General features: G+C 38.6%; 1 protein-coding gene across 1 annotated transcript in view; it reads left to right on the forward strand.

Annotated features, from left to right (window-relative positions):
• Positions 1-5,620, forward strand: part of nxph1 (neurexophilin 1) — a 50,143-nt gene extending 44,523 nt beyond the window's left edge. Inside the window, exon 2 of the mRNA XM_022683145.2 lies at positions 3,381-5,620. Coding sequence (XP_022538866.1) covers positions 3,381-4,145 — 765 coding nt within the window. The 3' untranslated portion in view covers positions 4,146-5,620. The remainder of the gene's footprint in view (positions 1-3,380) is intronic.
• Positions 5,621-17,883: the final 12,263 nt, after the last annotated feature.

The raw sequence follows: 17,883 nt of genomic DNA on the forward strand, positions 1-17,883 counted from the left end.
GGTTTTAATTGGAGGAAATGCAGATTTAGTGCTGTTGTGTAAAATATGAATGTCATGCTGTTAGTTGTATTTCAGTCTCTTCCAGAAAAAAAAAAACACAACACTCCCGCTCTTCTCTATCTCAGCAGATGTGCAGTATTTACAGTGTTTTTGATTAGACTTTTGCTCCTGAAATTTGTTTGACATATCAATATGTCAGGCTGTGTGAGGGCGACTGCGCTTCTATTTATTTTGTGAGCTGACGGCCTCCCTGGTGGTGTCAAGACCACTGATGCAAATAGCTATGAAGCTCAGATCGAAAAACAAGTTCAAAGCCTCTATGGAAGACTGAATATAGGAGAACCCTTTTCTGTCTGAATTTGAATGAAGAGGACATTAAAGGCCTCGCAACATGCAGTCGATAGTTATGAATGAGAAATGCTCCAGTAATTATGCTCATTTGTATTGCCAAACTTCTGGTTATCTGTTGTGGCAGCAAAATCTGGAGAAATTTGATGGCTGAAGTTTGTATTTTTCCTCTGTTTGTTCTGAAGTGAGGCAAAACCAAAAACTGTAAAAATTGTCTAAAACACTAGAAGTGAATGTTAGAGTGTTAGAATAGTGAAGAAAACAGAATAGTAGTGAAAGTTAAGTGGTTTACACTTCTCCGCAGTTGCGAGACCATTTTCCCTAATTGTTTTATATGGTGTTGCCAACTGGTTGCAGTGTTGCTGATAGATAGATAGATCCTATTATTCCTATTGGTTTAGCATTGGTTAAAATGTGTAAACTATACATCTTAACAGCTAGAATGAATAATATTTAGTTGGACTGGTTTCAGTATCTTAAAAACTGTAAGACAAACAGCCATAATAATTAGAAGAATAAGAATATTTTATATATATTTTATATTATATGTTATAGTGTAATAAATGTGCTACAAAGTAATCTTTGAGCATTTTTTTTTACATAATTTAGATCTGTTACCATTATTTAGATTAGATTGGTTTTATCAAAGTTTCATCCACTAAAATGGTACTTTATGCCACTAAAACTGTGTGTATAACTTGTCTTTTTCACATTATGAGTAAAATATCTTTAAAAAACTTGAAATGAGTTTTCCAGATTGTTTAAATGAACCTGTGAAAATTAATTCAGTTTTTTAATATTCAATTTTCTTATCACTAGCTCAAAGTGCATTTATTTTAAGATAAGATTTGCCTCAAGAACATTTGATGAAGATGGCAGTGGTCAAAACTTCCCCAAACAATTCACAAATAAATATGGTAGCTTTGATAAATGTAGTGTGCTAACATTTGCATTTATTCATTTATGTTTTTTTCACACTGACCTGAAGGCAGCCTTTGAGCGCTGAAAGTAAGCGGCGCTGTTAAGACACATAAGGTATGTCCACATGCTGCACTAGCTGACCCGGCGCAGCGCAGCGCCTGAGGGAGCCCAGCTGTTTGCGTCTGTCTGCCTGTCAGTGGTGGAGGTGCAGGGCTTGGCCGTGGCTTTCCCCTGCCCATGTTTACCAGATGCACTGTCCCCTCAGGTGAACACTGCAGCTGGCTTGATGAAGCTCCAGCAGACAGACTGGCTCTCAGCCCAACACGGGCAGGACAATGGGCACACTGAGGCCTGCATTCACATAACTGCTTTATGGCCTAGTGCAATCATTCAGAAACAAGGGTTTCTCTAAAAACGGCCATTTTTAACAGGCTATTTCTGCACAACTTGTTTTGGGGATTGTTGTTGATGTTAAAAAAAGTTTTTTTTGTACGACATAGATATTTTTCAGGCTACCTATAAAGATAATGAATTTGGTTTATACCTAATCGGGCATGAAGTGTAAAAAAAAAAACACAGCCAATATGGCTGAATCAGACTGTGGAGAATTACTTTTCTGCTGTCTTGACATTTATTATAAAGCAAGCTCAGGTGTCCACTTGCCACCCTGCGTTTGTAAAGGTCTATTCATCAATTCGCACTCGCTCACCCTTCACCAGGCTGCAATGAAGTGTACGCAAAATTGCTCTTTCAAAGTTGCTCACTACACTCTGCGAATGTGTATTTTCCCTCCAGTTATTAGCCATAAATAATTGACTCAAGTCTTTAATCATGCTTCCCAAGCATGTAGTCACTGACCATAAAACACACATCATTACACTGTTTCAACACAGGGCAAGGGCTGACTGGCCCATTATCCCAGGTGAGATGAAGAGTAATTGATCTTCATTAGCTTTTTTTTAATACTCTTTTCTTCCCCCCAAAAAAACCCAAAAACATTCAACTCATTTCCTAGAGCTCTTAATCAATAAGAGCTGTGGGCAACGAGCTTAATGAAGTATGGCTTCTTATAAAGGGTAGCTTAGAAGAACCATTCAGATGATCAGTATTCCAGAGCTAAGATTGATCGGCTGCACGTACGGCCGTAATGCATTGCTCAAACACTTGAGTTAAGCACTTGAACCGGACCTTTCTCCGGCAACCCTTAGATTTGCAGATTTCTTGATAGTATGTAACTCGCGATTTGCAATTCAAAGCAATCGGGAGGTCAGGTATTGATTGCTTCTATTTTTCGCTGTGAATTTCTTAGGTGAGCCGCCCCGGCCCGCCCTTTCTACCCGACGCGGTGTTTAAAACTAGCCTGTATCGCCCTTATGCTGACACGCTGTGAGGCAATTCCGTCCGAAGGGTCAGCCTGATTGGTAGCGAAACCTTATTTTCTAACTATCGATCCTGGGGGCAGCCTACGAGATGCAAAAACCACAGCAAGACGGATCTGCTGTCACGTCTTACAGTAGAAATCAGGCAATCAATGTCACAGCACTCCACCGTGCTCTGTATGAACCTAATACCACTCATTGGCACTAAATGGAGAGAACCCAGGGGTTCATCAATCATCAATTCAAGGAGCACTTGCTGGTTAATAGTCTGCTCTTTACTCACTGAATGGCTGCCACCGTTATCAGGCCAGGCTGCTGGAGATCCCTTTACCGCCCCGTTCTTAGTGGTGGATGAGGAAAGGTGTGGGATGGAGGCGTAGAACAATGCTGTTGGAACTTTGATGGCTGTGTTCTTTTTCTCATTCGCCACGCTCTGTTCCATTTCCCAGATGGCTTCTGTCAGCTAATACTCTCCCAAATTGAAGCTTGCAGCTAGGATCGATTATCTCTTTTTCCCTCCGAATATCTTAGATCTGTCTTTTTTTCCTTTCTTACGGGATGCTACATGCTCCAGTAAGGAGGCGGAGGTCAATATCTTTGGAATGGAAGATTAATAATCTGTGTGATGCTAAATTAATTGCTCACTTGTTTATTGTGGTGACTGTTTTTTGTCAAGGTGTTTCTCAAAGTCAAGGTGGCTCAATAAACAATATTTTCTCTGTGTCCCTTCAGGTTTCAAGTGTTCACGGTTCCATCCCAGGGAAATCAGAGCTGCTCAAGTCAGGAAGCCCCAAATCAACGTTAAAGCACATATGGACAGAAAGCAGCAAGGACTTGTCGATCAGTCGGCTGCTGTCACAGACTCTGCACGGGAAGGAGAACGCCACAGCCCTGGACCTGCGCTATGACACGCCGGAGCCCTACTCAGAGCAGGACCTGTGGGACTGGCTGAGGAATTCCACCGACCTGCAGGACTCCCGACCCAGGGCCAAGCGACGGCCCATGGTCAAGACGGGCAAGTTCAAGAAAATGTTCGGCTGGGGAGACTTCCACTCCAACATAAAGACGGTCAAGCTCAACCTTCTCATCACCGGCAAGATCGTCGACCATGGCAACGGCACCTTCAGCGTCTACTTTCGACACAATTCCACGGGCCAGGGGAACGTGTCCGTCAGCCTGGTCCCACCGACCAAGATCGTGGAGTTCGACTTGACGGCCCAGCAGTCTGTTATCGACGCCAAGGACTCCAAGTCCTTCAACTGCCGCATCGAGTACGAAAAAGTGGAGAAGGGCTCAAAGAACACGCTCTGCAACTTCGACCCGTCCAAGACATGCTTCCAGGAGCAGACGCAGAGCCACGTCTCCTGGCTCTGCTCAAAGCCCTTCAAAGTCATCTGCATCTACATCTCCTTCTACAGCACCGACTACAAGCTGGTGCAGAAAGTCTGCCCGGACTATAATTACCACAGCGACACCCCCTACTTCCCCTCTGGCTGAAGCCCTGCCACCGAAGCCCCCCTGTTTGAAGGACAACAGAGGCAAAGTCGGGGAAAAATCTCTCCCCGAGCACAACAAATATGTGTTTCTCGTACTGTCCCAAACATGCCTACCTAAAGTGACCCAGATCTAACGAAATGTCTCAAAGGATTTCAATTTTTTGTGCAAATATCATTATACAGAAATGTCATCTGAGAGCAAGATTATGATTATTATTATTGCTGCCGTGTTCTTCAGTTAAACGTGTCAGTCTGGTTTTTATTTTAGATTAGTTTATTTGTACTCGTTACTGTTTTAGGTGGTTTTATTAATAAAATGTTGATTACTAGATTACTGTCTTCTGATCACAGTTGTAGGGGATAGTAAATCATGGCATCTGCCAGCTGTTTGTTCATTCTTCTTCTTCTTATTATTATTATTAGTATTATTAGTAGTATTATTTTTTTCAAATGATTGAAAATTTAGTGTGTTTCAATGTTTATCTTTCTTTTGTTTCTAAACTTATTTATTGTGTTTATTAAGTGTTTATTTCTTAAATACGCATTTATTAATATTATTTGTTTAGCCATCTGAACATTTATTAGTTTATTGTTTATTAACCCCACTGACAATACATGGAAGCGAAGACAATACACTTTCTGCCAACAGTGGTGTATTCTGGACGTTTGAAGTCTGAAAGGGATTGGAATATTGTACCATATCCAAAAGAAATGGCTGTCATCCTCCCCTCTGTCTAAAATCCTCAAAAACCCCCAAGCTTTGCTGAATTCTCTCCTCCGGAGCCAGACTCCCGCCTACAAACTAAGGACAACCCTAAACTTGCGTTGGCGCCTTTGTGGACGAGGAAGTGGCTTCTACGGGAAATGAACACGCCTTGACTAAGGGCATGTTTTCTACCTTTAAAAAATATAAAATAATCAAGAAATAAAAAGAAAAGAAATGTAAGAACCCGATAAACCACACAGTTGTTCCTCAGCTGTTCCAGCTATGTTCTAGTACTGTAATAATCTTGGATGGTTCAGCCCACACTGTCTCCTGTAGTGTTTAAAAAGATCCAGCAGTGGTTAGAGGGCTCGCTCATTGCCATTATAACACACAGTAATGTATTGAATTCTATATCTTAGAGCTTAATTTGTATGAATGGTTTGTATTGTACATAGTCGATCCTGATGGAGCTGCTTCTGTATATGCCCTCATCCACTGTCTGTTGATCCTTCTTCTCCCTCTGCCCCTCCCCCATCTCCCCACCACCCCCACCCCCCATCCCATATATGCTTGTTCTTGGTTTCTCTGACAAAGAAAAACGATGTTGCTGATGTAGATGTGAACTCCATGAAACCTATGCTCTTGTACAGAGGCTGTAAAAGTTGTCAAAAAAAAAATATTATAAGTACTTACCATCTGTATGATCACAATTACTTTCAGGGCAAAAACTGGGGATGGAGATGTACATATGAATAAAACACTGAAAGTTTTATCAGTTGATTTTCTTGAGCTGCTTTGATATGAATGCACTGTTTAGACAAAGATTTAGATCATCATCCACTGGAGGACTCAAGTGGGAGAAGGGGGCAAGGGGGGAAGCTGCCCCTTTTTCCCGGTGCCTTCATAGTTAAAAAGCGTCACTTGGTTATCTATACTTTACTGAAGTAATTATTTTTCAGTTGACTTTTTAGTTCTGCTTATCCAATTATCCAAACTTTCTACTCCTTACATTTTAAAAATAGCCCTGATACCACAATTTTATTTTAAGCTTGTTTTCAATCTGGCTTTTCACCATTAAAAAAGAAAATCCTTTTCCATATAAATCTCTCCATCCAGATGAAGTGAATTTGATTGTGGTTGGATAAGAAGGATGACACCTATTGGCTTATATACCCAATCCATCACACCTGCACATAACACCATACTCCAGTAAGAATATAGCAGACATATGTAGCCTAGTATGGTTGATATATATATATATTTTTTATCTAATATATATATATATATATATATATATATATATATATATATATATATATATATATATATAAAATACTTTTACAATTTAAGCTTGATTTATTAATTCAACATCTACAAAAGTATTTTTAACCCAAGTATCTATACTTCTACCTGAATAATGAATGTGAACACTCCTGACACCTTTGCTTGCAATAAATTATTGCAGCAGAAAAGTGTGCCATTATGAATATTTGTGAACATACCGAAACTGTAATACACAATCACTGGGACAGTGGTGGTTTAGGGTTAGAGCACCAGGCCAGTAATAACAACGTTGTGACATTTAAGAGGGTTTAGCAATGGTTGCGATGGTTGCCCACAGCTTTGGGCATATGTGCTCACTGTCTCACTTTAGTGTGTCACTAAATGTATGTGTGTTTTCACTAATGTATAGGAGTGTTTTCACTGCACAGCATGATTTATTTAAAAGCAGACTCTAAATTCCATCTGTGCTCCCAGCACAAGTATGTTTAGTTTAGTATAGTTGTCTTGTCTTGTGTTCATCCCTGTTTAACAGTCAATGGGCACACTGTATTGATTACATTATAAAGAAAAACAGCTTTTAAAAAGATTCCCATCACATTTCCTTCATTTGCTTTCCAGAAAACTCTTCTTCTTCCTGCAAGAACAGCTGAACAATTTTTGTAGAAGTCCATGGAGGGTTGTCTCTCTCTCTCTCCCCCTTTTTTTCAGATGGCATGCGTTTCTGTGCCAGACAAAAAGGGAGGGGGGAGGATTGAGAGTAGCAGGCCAATAGCGTCTGTTCTGGGAGCTCACAGTGGCACCTGCCATACAATCCTCTGACTCGGCAGTTAGGATCAGCAGTCCCTTTTAAAGTGATTAGAGCCTCCGGTGGGTGAAAGCCACTGTGTTTAGCTGGCTCACAACTTATCAGTAATTAAAGAGGACGCCAGGTTTCTGTGTTCGTTAGCTGCCTGTGGGGGGCTTCTATAGGATTTCTCAGTCTAGAGCTCTTTCTGAAAGTTCTCCTCAAACGCTCAAGGATTTAGAGTTTCGTGCAATTACGGGAGTGTTTGTCTTCAGCCTCCAAAATCTTGTTGTGGTGGTCTTGATATAAGTGTGTAAAGAAGGCAGAGAGTAATGATGTCTTTAGATATTGAGAAAATGGAATAAAAGACATTAGATGTTGTTATGGATTAATACAAATACACAATTATATCAGAATATTAGGACCATCTCTATGTTCTACACATACTATTCATTTCATCAGATAAACTAAATTCATACAGCTCTGGAAAAAAAAAAAATGTGGAAGTGAAAACCACTTCAGTTTTTGAATCAGTTTCACTGATTTTGCTATTTATAGGTATATGGTTGAGTAAAATGGACATTCTTGTTTTATTCTATAAACTACAGGCAACATTTTTTTTCCAAATTTCAAATAAACATGTTGTATCAGCAAAGCAAACAAGTTAAAACAAACATATTTATAAAGTCAACATTTGGTGAAATAACCTTGTGGTTTTTAATCACAGTTTTCATGCATCTTGGCATGTTCTACTCCACCAGTCTTACACACTGCTTCTGGATAGCTTTATTCCACTACTCGTGCAAAAAATCAAGCAGTTCAGCTTGGTTTGATGGCTTGTGATCATCCATCTTCCTCTTGATTATATTCTAGAGGTTTTCAATTACATAAAATCTCTAAAATTGTGGTCTCTTTTTTTTTTCCAGAGCTGTACATATATATTTCCAGCTACACTGCTCTGTCTGGTCCACTTGCACCAGCATAATACACAATAACACACTAATCACCACCATGTCAGTGCTGAGAATGACCTCCCACTCACATAATACTGTGATGGTGTACTGTGGGGCCCTGACCACTGATGAACAGGGTGACAGGAGAACAATAAAGTATGTATTCTGTAATTATAGAAATACAAATTGCTCCTATATGCTCAGTGGAGCTGAACAGAAATAGGCAGTTGGTGCAGAAACAAAGAGGTGGTCATGACCAACCTTAAACGTAAAACTACTAATACATGTTTGGACAGTTTCCTAAAAAGGGATTAGGCCTAGTTTTGGAATACACAGTATTTTACACAGTATAAGTAAAATAATGTTTATGACCAGGCTTAATCTGCACTGGCTGCATTAAACCATACTATTTTGAGCATTACTTATATTTTTGTCAAAATTTCTCATAACTTACATTTTAAGTTCTGCATCTCATTTTGGTCAATAATACATACTAAGTTAAGCAACTCCTAAAATGTTAGTAAATGAGTTACAGCTGGACTTGTTTAAATATATTTAAAATGTTTAGTTTATCTTTTTCCACATCAACTGATTTACTTTATATTCCCATTTGTAGGTTAGAACCTTTCCTAGCACAATGTTTTTTTTCACTGTTTTAGAGTGGCTAAACTGTCTAACTGCCTATGTGTCAAAAGAAGGAATAGTATGAGGCAGTTTCCCAAAAATAAGCCATACACTAAACCATACACTTTTGGGCAGTAGTTCTCATAACTCACTTAGTTTATTTTTCTCCCCATTAATTCATTTACTGTATATTCCCACTTGTAGGTTAGTAAAACTCCTATCACAATTTGTCACTGTTTTAGAGTGGTGCAACTTTCTAACTGCCTATTTTTCAATAAAAGGGGGTTATGGGGCAGTTTCCCAACAAGGATTGAAGCCAAGTCTTGAATTAAGTTGACTACAAAACTACACAGCATTGTAAATGGTGATATTCTTTAAAAAGGAAAATATAGTCTATATCTAGACTAAATTAATGTCTGGTAGTGTAAAAAGATCAACAATGATGTTTTTTTTTAGTTAACTTTCCACACCTTTGAGTTGTTATCTTGTGTGTTACATTAAATATATATAGCTTTCATGGAGCATGACAAAAGTTATGGGTCATGATACTGGTTTCTGTCCCATGACTTTTGGCATGGCAGTGTATACTGCATAACTAAAATGCCATTGGTGCTTTCTTAAACAGTTTTTTTTTTAATCCATACTTCAGAAAATGCTAGTATGCTAGTTATTCTTATTGGAAACAACAGCTGTAAGTTGTAAGTCATTTTTAATATTTTTTTGTCCTGAACCATATCTTATCTAATTGCATTCATACTGAGTTCAAACACCTTTTCTTCAATCCTCTTTGGATGCCTTAAGGGTAAGACTCAAGCACTCAATTGCTTGGAGGTTCAGCTGTTGACTTCATTGGCCCTGTTTGTAGCCAATTGATGACATGCTTGATTCATTAAGATTTTCCATGAAATGTGATCAAAAAGAATAATCTCTCTGGTCACACACGCAGGCGCTTAATGCAAAGATCAAGAATCTGTGTGTGTGTGTGTGTGTGTGTTTATTGTCAACAGACTCACAGAAAGCATGAAATGATGATGCATTCAGTACATTTGCTCGGTCCATCAACAGCCCCCTCCTCCTGTGCAAGAGTCAGAGAAAACTGCATTTCTCCCCTCTGCTGGGTCAGAACATTTCGATCTCTGAAACATACCCGGCGGCGGAATCATAATTAAGTGACAGAATAAGCGAGTAGACTATTTATTCAATTACGTGGCTGCCTGACACTTCCCTCACCCGAGCCGGTCTCCTCTTCATTTATGGGCCTGACTATCATGTGCATTTAATTCAAACGTTACTCAATACCGATTACCTGCTAAACACCTCTATGATGAATGTCTTTAATACCTCTAGATCAGATTTAGCAGTCGGCTTCCCCTTGTTAGCATCGCACGCCTATCCCGGGAGGAAGAGAGTGAAAGAGAGAGAGAGAGAGAGAGAGGGCATATCTTGAAAATCAGGAGTCTTCTGAACAATGGGATTTTGTGCCTTGCCCAACATTAAACCATCCCTGCCAATCCTATCCCTCTCTTAGCCCTTGCTTTTACCTCGGCAGAAATTCTGTTTTAATCAAAAGCGGAATGGAAAAAGGACCCTGCATGCCTCTGGGATATTTTTCCATTAACCATTCTGACACATGACTGACTGTGGGGGATTATTGGTTTTTGAAGAACTATTAACAGCTGTACATTTGCATTTTAATACAGTTCTCCTCCACTACTAATGCAATTTTGGTTCTCAGCTTTGTTGCCGCCTTGTTCCTGGAGCAATTCAGAGCAACAGCGAAAAGGCCCTTCGGCTTTAATCATTTTAATTGCCATGAAAAATTAGTTTTCATTAATCACTCCTGAATCTTAGCGAGCGCGCCATTACGGCTTCCCTCGGAACGGCTGCTCATCCCTTCCTGAAAGTTTTCCACCGCGTCGGCCGAGTCTCCCCTCAGAATTTTAAGTGGCTGAGGTGGTGCACTTTCTGCACAAGACAGAATGAGAAAGTCAGATTTTTCCAAAAATATAAAAAGGGAGAAAGAACCTGTAGTGGACTTCACTCCACATGTGACGATTCCTTTATTTCCAGCCATGACGACTGACATTTCTCAGCCCGCTGAGACTCGGCATTCCCGCTTCCTCCCGTTGCGAAGCACCGTTTCTGCATACCTTAATCAATCAGACTCCTTACCTGCTGCCTGTTCGACGCCTGCATGTATGGCTGAAGGCACACTGAAGGTCATTAGTATGAACTGTGAGCAGCTTATTCAGATGTAACATTTCCTTTGATTTCTGCCAGGGAGGCTGAGAGGGTGCTCTGTAGAGGAACAGTAACCTTTACCTCCATTATCATTTTCTCCCTGTGCTCTAGATCCAGCTCCTTCTCCTCCACTGAGCAGGTGAGCACGCAACATCGCCTCGGCATCTCATTTCAGGCACAGTGCGACATTTTCTCTGCAGCACATTCAGGCTCCTCACCCAACTTTAAGTTCATTTGCTCGTATTTCGATATCTGTTTCGCTAGATATTTTAAAAAAAATATATATAATTGACAGACCAACACTCCACTTACAACATTAAATATTCCTCTGGATTATGTTACAATATTAAGCCTTGCAGGAATGCACCGAAAACTGGTTTACTGATATGGACATATTACAAACCATTAATCAATTAAATGTATTATCTGCAGGGTCAAATGTCTTTTCTGAACTGGTTTCTGAGGTGGAGTTACCACTGTGCAGACATGATTTACATCAATATACTATGATTAATCATTATTCATCTTAGAACACTCATTCTTCTATTTTTTGGACATTTCATTATAATATCTCAGAGTAGTTTGAATTATTTTTTAAAAATCTGCTGAGTAAAGCTTTCAGGGAGAGCTTTATCATTAAACACAACAAAGCTTTGATGGAGGAAATCAACACTAAACACGACCACATAATAGACTGACAGTTAGTTATGTAATGTAATCCAAATTTACACATTAAGAAGTAATCTACCCTCTGAGCTTAACAGTAGCAATGCTGTGTTTACATAACTTAATAAAAACCACTAATATGTCACTGGGATCTGTAATAAAATAAGGGAGTTTGGGCCAAATCAAGTAAAAATGATAATTTGCCTGAGGAATTAACAGCCTACTTACACACATTAACATGGTAACATTGACAACCATGCTTTTTATTAAATAACAGAAGCCTGCACCTTCCTATTTAGACAATTCTAACATGAGAAAATGAGAAAAAAATGCCCAGATGCACAGAATTATTTCAAATGCAGTTTGTTTCCTATGTGTGCGAGGTCACACATGATAAAGGATGGTCTTTTTTGTATTGTAATCAAGCTTGGGTTAACATGGAGGCATTTTTTCCATTACTTTAAACCTTCCTAGTTCTGATTAGCTATAACCACGTAATGTAATTAAAAATAAAGTTTTAACAAATCTAAACAAACACCAGCAGTTTCTCATTTGCCTGAATAAGATTTTCGTTCAGTCCTTGGTAAAACTTCAGTCTAAAACTGAGTCTAGCTGAAGGCGCTAAGAGGGGAGTGCATCTGTGGGCGGAGCAAAGATAGGTCAATTACAATCCCATTCCATGACAGAGGATTCAACCATTAGTGGCTGTTTTGCTTGAATGCACATTATGAATTCTGCCTAAAAGGCTATTGTTCTTGTTTTAAACAATTAAACTTTTAAACAGCTCAGGACCACCCCCTCTCCCCAACACCCTCCAAAAATCTATTTAAACTAAATTACTTGAGAACAGAGAAAAGACTGCGCGGTAAAGGTTACCCTCACATTTAATAACCTAAATTTCCCTGGGGAGACCTGGGGGCCTGTCTCTAAACTACATGCTCCTCATAAAGGTGTTTGTTATCCTTATTAAAACTTTGAAAGTGCTTTTTAATTAATGCAGATTGTGTGTGAATGTGCACATTATGGTGCACGGCGTGGTGAAATGTCGGCTAGAACATATTGCATTTTAATTATATTTAGGATAGTCGTGTGCTTACTCACGAAGATGTCCCTTTAATTGGTATAGAACATTGTGTTGAGGGTCTTTAACCTCTTAAACCTCTCAAATTCATTGCTTTGCATGTAGTTACTGGTTAGTATTTGTTGGGGTGTAATAAAAGTCACAGGGTGTAAAAAGGATAAACCTTTAAAACACTTTAAAATATATTTAAAACATATAACTGTCTAGATCTAACAACAGTGTTTATGTGTTTGCTACGCAGTATGTATTTGGTTCAGTTATTTTTGGTTTCACACTGCAGTTTAGTGAGTGGAATAAAGAACTATGCTGCCTCCTGTCATTATCAACTATATAGGCTGTGTCTCTCTATACCTGATACACTGATTGGTTTGTAGAATGTTTCAGTTTTGCAAATTACTTTTCTAGGTGTTGTGCTGAATGTTGACTCCCTGTGAGAACCTGACTCCCCTTAGCATATACAAGCATCACACAGAAGAATGAGTGTTATAGGTTACCCTCAGATTATTTTTTTCTGTTTCTGTATCTGGATTAATCTACAGTTACAGTAGATACAGAAACCACTAGCCTACACCATCTCTTTCATCCATACTGCTGTGTGATGCACGGGTATGTAAAGGGGAGTCGGCTTTTGGCACAACATTGATTCTTTTTCTTCTTCTGTTGCTGAATAAACAATAGCCTACCTCAACTTCCTGTAAACTGTAAAAAAAAAAAAAAGTTTTCACACTGGAAACAAACCAAGACATTGTTTAGTTGATCCAGACCCAGACCACCTAAAGAGATTGTACCAAAAAAACTTATAAAGAGGAGATTTTCCACTTAAGAATGTGTTCCAGGAGAGTACTCCCTAAATTTAAAATGAATGAAAATGAATCTAAAATGAATGTATTGGTATGGAGCATTTGAGCAAAATCATTTTTTAAATGTGATACTTTTCAAACTGAAAAATCCAAACTGAAAAATATGTATATATTTTTTTATCAACCCAGAACATTTAACATGTTCGCACCACAGACATCATTTTAAAAACAATCCCAGTTACTGTTTACACCTTTTAAACAAGCGCTGACTGTTACTTCAGCATCAGCTCACCAACCAGGCAGCACACAATAGCAGTAATGCTAACATCTCTATTACCCAAATCCTGTTTTCTGTAGAATACCTGAAAACCACAGGTACAATTCTGTGATTTTCTGGTCAAATACATCATTCTGCTTTCCAAAATAAAATAAATATCATGGACAGATAGTTTAACACTATTTTATCTTTGAGTTTTAGACCTTTAGTTACATTTACCCCCATTTATTGAGGACTCACTTGTGGGCCCCAGGGTTGGTGCTGGCCATTTGGGTGCTTTTGTATTGCTTTTATCTATAAACATACTTTACATAATTTAAAAGTATATTAAAGTATTAGTATGATTACTATTATGATGATTTTTCACAAGCCTGCTTCTCCAGTACTTGGTTGCCTACATGTTAGACAGAATAATATTTTCATAAAACAGCTCCTGATCAGCTTTTCTCTCTTATTGGTTGGCTTAGTGCTAGTTTTTAGCCTTTTAATTTTTATTTTTAATTTATTTCAAATTTGTATCCCATTTTCTCCCCAATTTACAAGGCTAAGTACTCAACCCACTCATTAGGACTCCCCCCATCACTAGTGATACCCCAACACCAGAAGGGGAAAGGACTAGCACATGCCTCCTCTGATACATGTGAAGTCAGCTAATGCCTCTTTTTAAATTGCTGTTAATGTAGCATTGCTGAGTAGCATCACAGCGTGTTTGGAGGACAGCGCAGCGACTCAGTTCTAATACTTCAGCTCACAGATTCTTTGTGCTGAGTGACATCACCCATCACATCAAGCCCAACTGTGCTCTCTTGGGGCTCCGGCAGCTGATGTTTTTAGCCTTTAGCTAATCTTTCAGCTGCTGCATGCTTAGCCACTGTCCCCTTGTAAACACCTTGTAAATACTCGCTCTAGTTTACTTCCCTTTGCCTTTTTTCTACCTCTGAACAACCTAGCTTTGGCTTTTAGCTATCCATATTCTCCTAAAGCCTCAAACGATTGTTACAAGTGACCTGGGTAGATTTTAGGTTTACATCCTAAACCTGCTCCCTGAGAGGAATCCATAAATGGATCATAAAACACAGCTCTAAAAAAAGCCTTTTAAGTGCCTTTATTTATTACAGTATATTAGAGAATATTGATACAGCCTTACATCTGACCTCTTAAAATGAAAATAAAAGCCATATTGATTGGAGCACAGCACATGAAGGAAATTTAATTTACAATTTCATTTTTAATAGAACATCACTCAGGGCAATGTAACCTTAAATGTGACCTGACCTCTTTATTTATTTACTCCATTTCACAAGAGGAGAGGTCAGTTCATGGTTCATAAAATACACCCCCACCCCACCCACCTCACTCTACCCATTCTGAGCCTCCCATATTTCAAACAGATTTTAAAGAGAGAGAGACAGAAAGAGAGAGCGAGAGAGAGAAAGATCAACTGTTTTCTTTGCTATCAGAGATGTGTAAATGCATTATGTGTTAAAAAAGCAGGCTTTTTGTCAGGGTTATCAATTTTAACACAGACGACGTAGGCCTGCCACTGAGATGTACAATATATAGAGCGGATGCAGCATAGCAAGGGTAAAAGAGCTGTTTGGATTTGCACAGTGCCATCCCAAACCCACCCGTAATAGGATTAATGTAGCCCCCAGCCATGCTATTCCGCCTGGCAGAGGATCAATCGAAAAAAGGCAAGAGCATATTAAAAGGATTATAGATTAGCAATTAGATGTCTTTTGACTGGGGGAAGAAAAAAAAAAAAAAAGAGGCTCTCAATGAGGTGAAGGAAGCTCTGTGCTTAAAGTCAGCAGTTCAGAGGTAGAAAAGAAGGTATAGAAGAAGAACAAGAAACTGTGGCTCAGACTAAAGAGAGAGAAAGAGAAAGAAAAAAAAACTCAGAGAGAGAATATTCAGAGAGAAAGTGGGAAGAGGAGTGAGGGGAAAAAAAAGAAAGAATCTGAAACAATCAAAGAAAGTTATACAAGCCTGGTTTCCAATTAAAAGCTTTACAAAAGAAAAAAAAATATCTGTTGTATCATTATGTTTAAATCACTTCTAATTATTAAACTAAAAAAGCCATGTTTTTATCACCAGCTATTTGAAGAAACAGGCCCCTAAAATCTCCACAACATTCAGCACACGTCTGAGAGTGCAAACACACCAGACAGTTCTCGGAGAGACATGTGTTACACTGCTGAAAATGATGGGCCAACTCATCTCCGGTGCAACATATTTATTTTTTGTGTATGCACTGCAAAACACAGAAACAGCAGGTTACAGGAGCTACTCGGTGTGTTATCTGCTAACTGCTCCACCAGGTACTGACCAATTTTCTCTGCATTACAGAAACAGTGACATACACTTGTATAGTAAACTCAAATAGAAACAGTATTACAGTATAATTCTTATTATAGCTAATTACATTAATGTCTCTGCACATTTACAGTTTTATTTCCACATACATCACTGTTATAAACTCACTAAGTCATCAGAATGCATTTACTGTGTAAACAAGTATCATTATGAACTCTTATTACTCTGCTTCCAGTTTTTATAGTGTTTTTAACAACAATTTTAATCAGTTTTTAATCCCTTTTTAACTCAATTGCTCCTATGAATTGTATTTTAAACAAAATCCATTTTAAATGAAGATCTTTTTAGCTTGTATCTCCTATATTCCATATTAATTAATTAACAGAAAGCATTTACACCGAATCTGGTAAACAGAACATATATAGTGCAGCTTTAAACCAAAACTAGCTCAAAAATAGCAAAAATGGAAAATACAGACTTAAATTCTAGCCGAATAACTAGACTAGTTCAAGTATAAGACCACACGTGCTTCATAGCTTAGCACGAGGCTCAGTCTGATCTACATTTAGCTTTAGCTTCTACCGATTAGCTTTCAAATCCAAAACAGCTCTGAAACTCATTAAAACGACTCCTTTGACCACAAGTTCGACATTTTCACAACAAAAAGCTCTAATGAGTCACTAATACTGTTAACTCTCACTTTATGTACAATTTATCAACCAGCTTACCTGCAAAACACAGAAACAGCAGGTTACAGGAGCTACTCGGTGTGTTATCTGCTAACTGCTCCACCAGGTACTGACTAACTTTCTCTGCTGGTTAGAGTATTAGACCCTGGCGCCTGTCACCGAGCGCCCTCTACTGGCGAAACTTATATTACCCTGTTATATAACAATAGGAATCTTAGCAGTAGTTATATGAGAAGGAGATAATACATAAAAATAAAATGGGGGGCTACTGTTTTCAAACACTTAACTATGTGTGAGAGTGCCACACATGCAGTGCCCTTCAATAAGAATGAATCTAGTTTAATGTCACATTATATTACTGGAAGGTGAAGCAGGTTACGCAAGTAGCTAAAGAACTGTAGTGACAGACGTGAATCGAAAGAGAATTAAATTAAATTTATGTATTTAAAAAATTGAAGGTAAGATTTAAATACATACAGGGTGAGTCAAAAGGTGTAGGACACGTGTTTATATTTTGTGTTTTGTGTTTTAAACATAGCCAAAAAATAGGGTCCTTATTTACTTGCATTACATTACATTACATTACATAAATACATCAAAATACATCACCCTTTTGGGTAGCACATTCGCCTCCCAGCACTGGGGTCTTGGGTTCAAGCCCACATCTGGGTGGAGTTTCCATGTTGTCCTCGTATCCATGTGGGTTTCCACTGGGGACTCTGGTTTTCTTCCATAGTTCAAAAAGGTGGAGATCAGGTAAGTTGTGTAAATGAAGTATGACTGTTTGTCCAGATTATGGGTCAGTTTGTGTGTAAATCTTGATTGTAAAGCAATGTTTTGTTTGTCTTGAAAGGCCCTATATTGGTGTAACCCTATTCCTTCATTTATTCAATCATTCATTCATTATTCCTGAAATGAAAGGGAAATTTAATTTAAAAAAAAGGAAAATTACATGACTGAATACCCAACCAAGTAATGGGTAAGAAGGCCTATGTTTTAGGCAATGTTCAGACCATGGATGCCATCTTGAAAGCCGCCCTATTTAGTTCCTCAACTAAAAGGATGTCCTGAGACTCTTGACTCCCCCTGTATATATCAATATGTTTTATTTTAAAACCTACATCATAATCACTGTACAGCACTACTGCCCCTCTTGACACCTAGACAGGATGTTGGAAAGCTGTAGGACAGGAGAACGTTCGATCTTTCACGCTCTGTGAAATTATGGGCTGCTTCACAGAACAAGAAAACTTTTTTTTCTGGTTTGATTTTTTCTTTTTTTTTTATCACCTGTGAATTCTGCAAACACCGCTCAAAC

This window comes from Astyanax mexicanus, chromosome 3 (assembly GCF_023375975.1).
Source record: "Astyanax mexicanus isolate ESR-SI-001 chromosome 3, AstMex3_surface, whole genome shotgun sequence".
In the NCBI taxonomy this organism is placed as follows: domain Eukaryota; kingdom Metazoa; phylum Chordata; class Actinopteri; order Characiformes; family Acestrorhamphidae; genus Astyanax; species Astyanax mexicanus.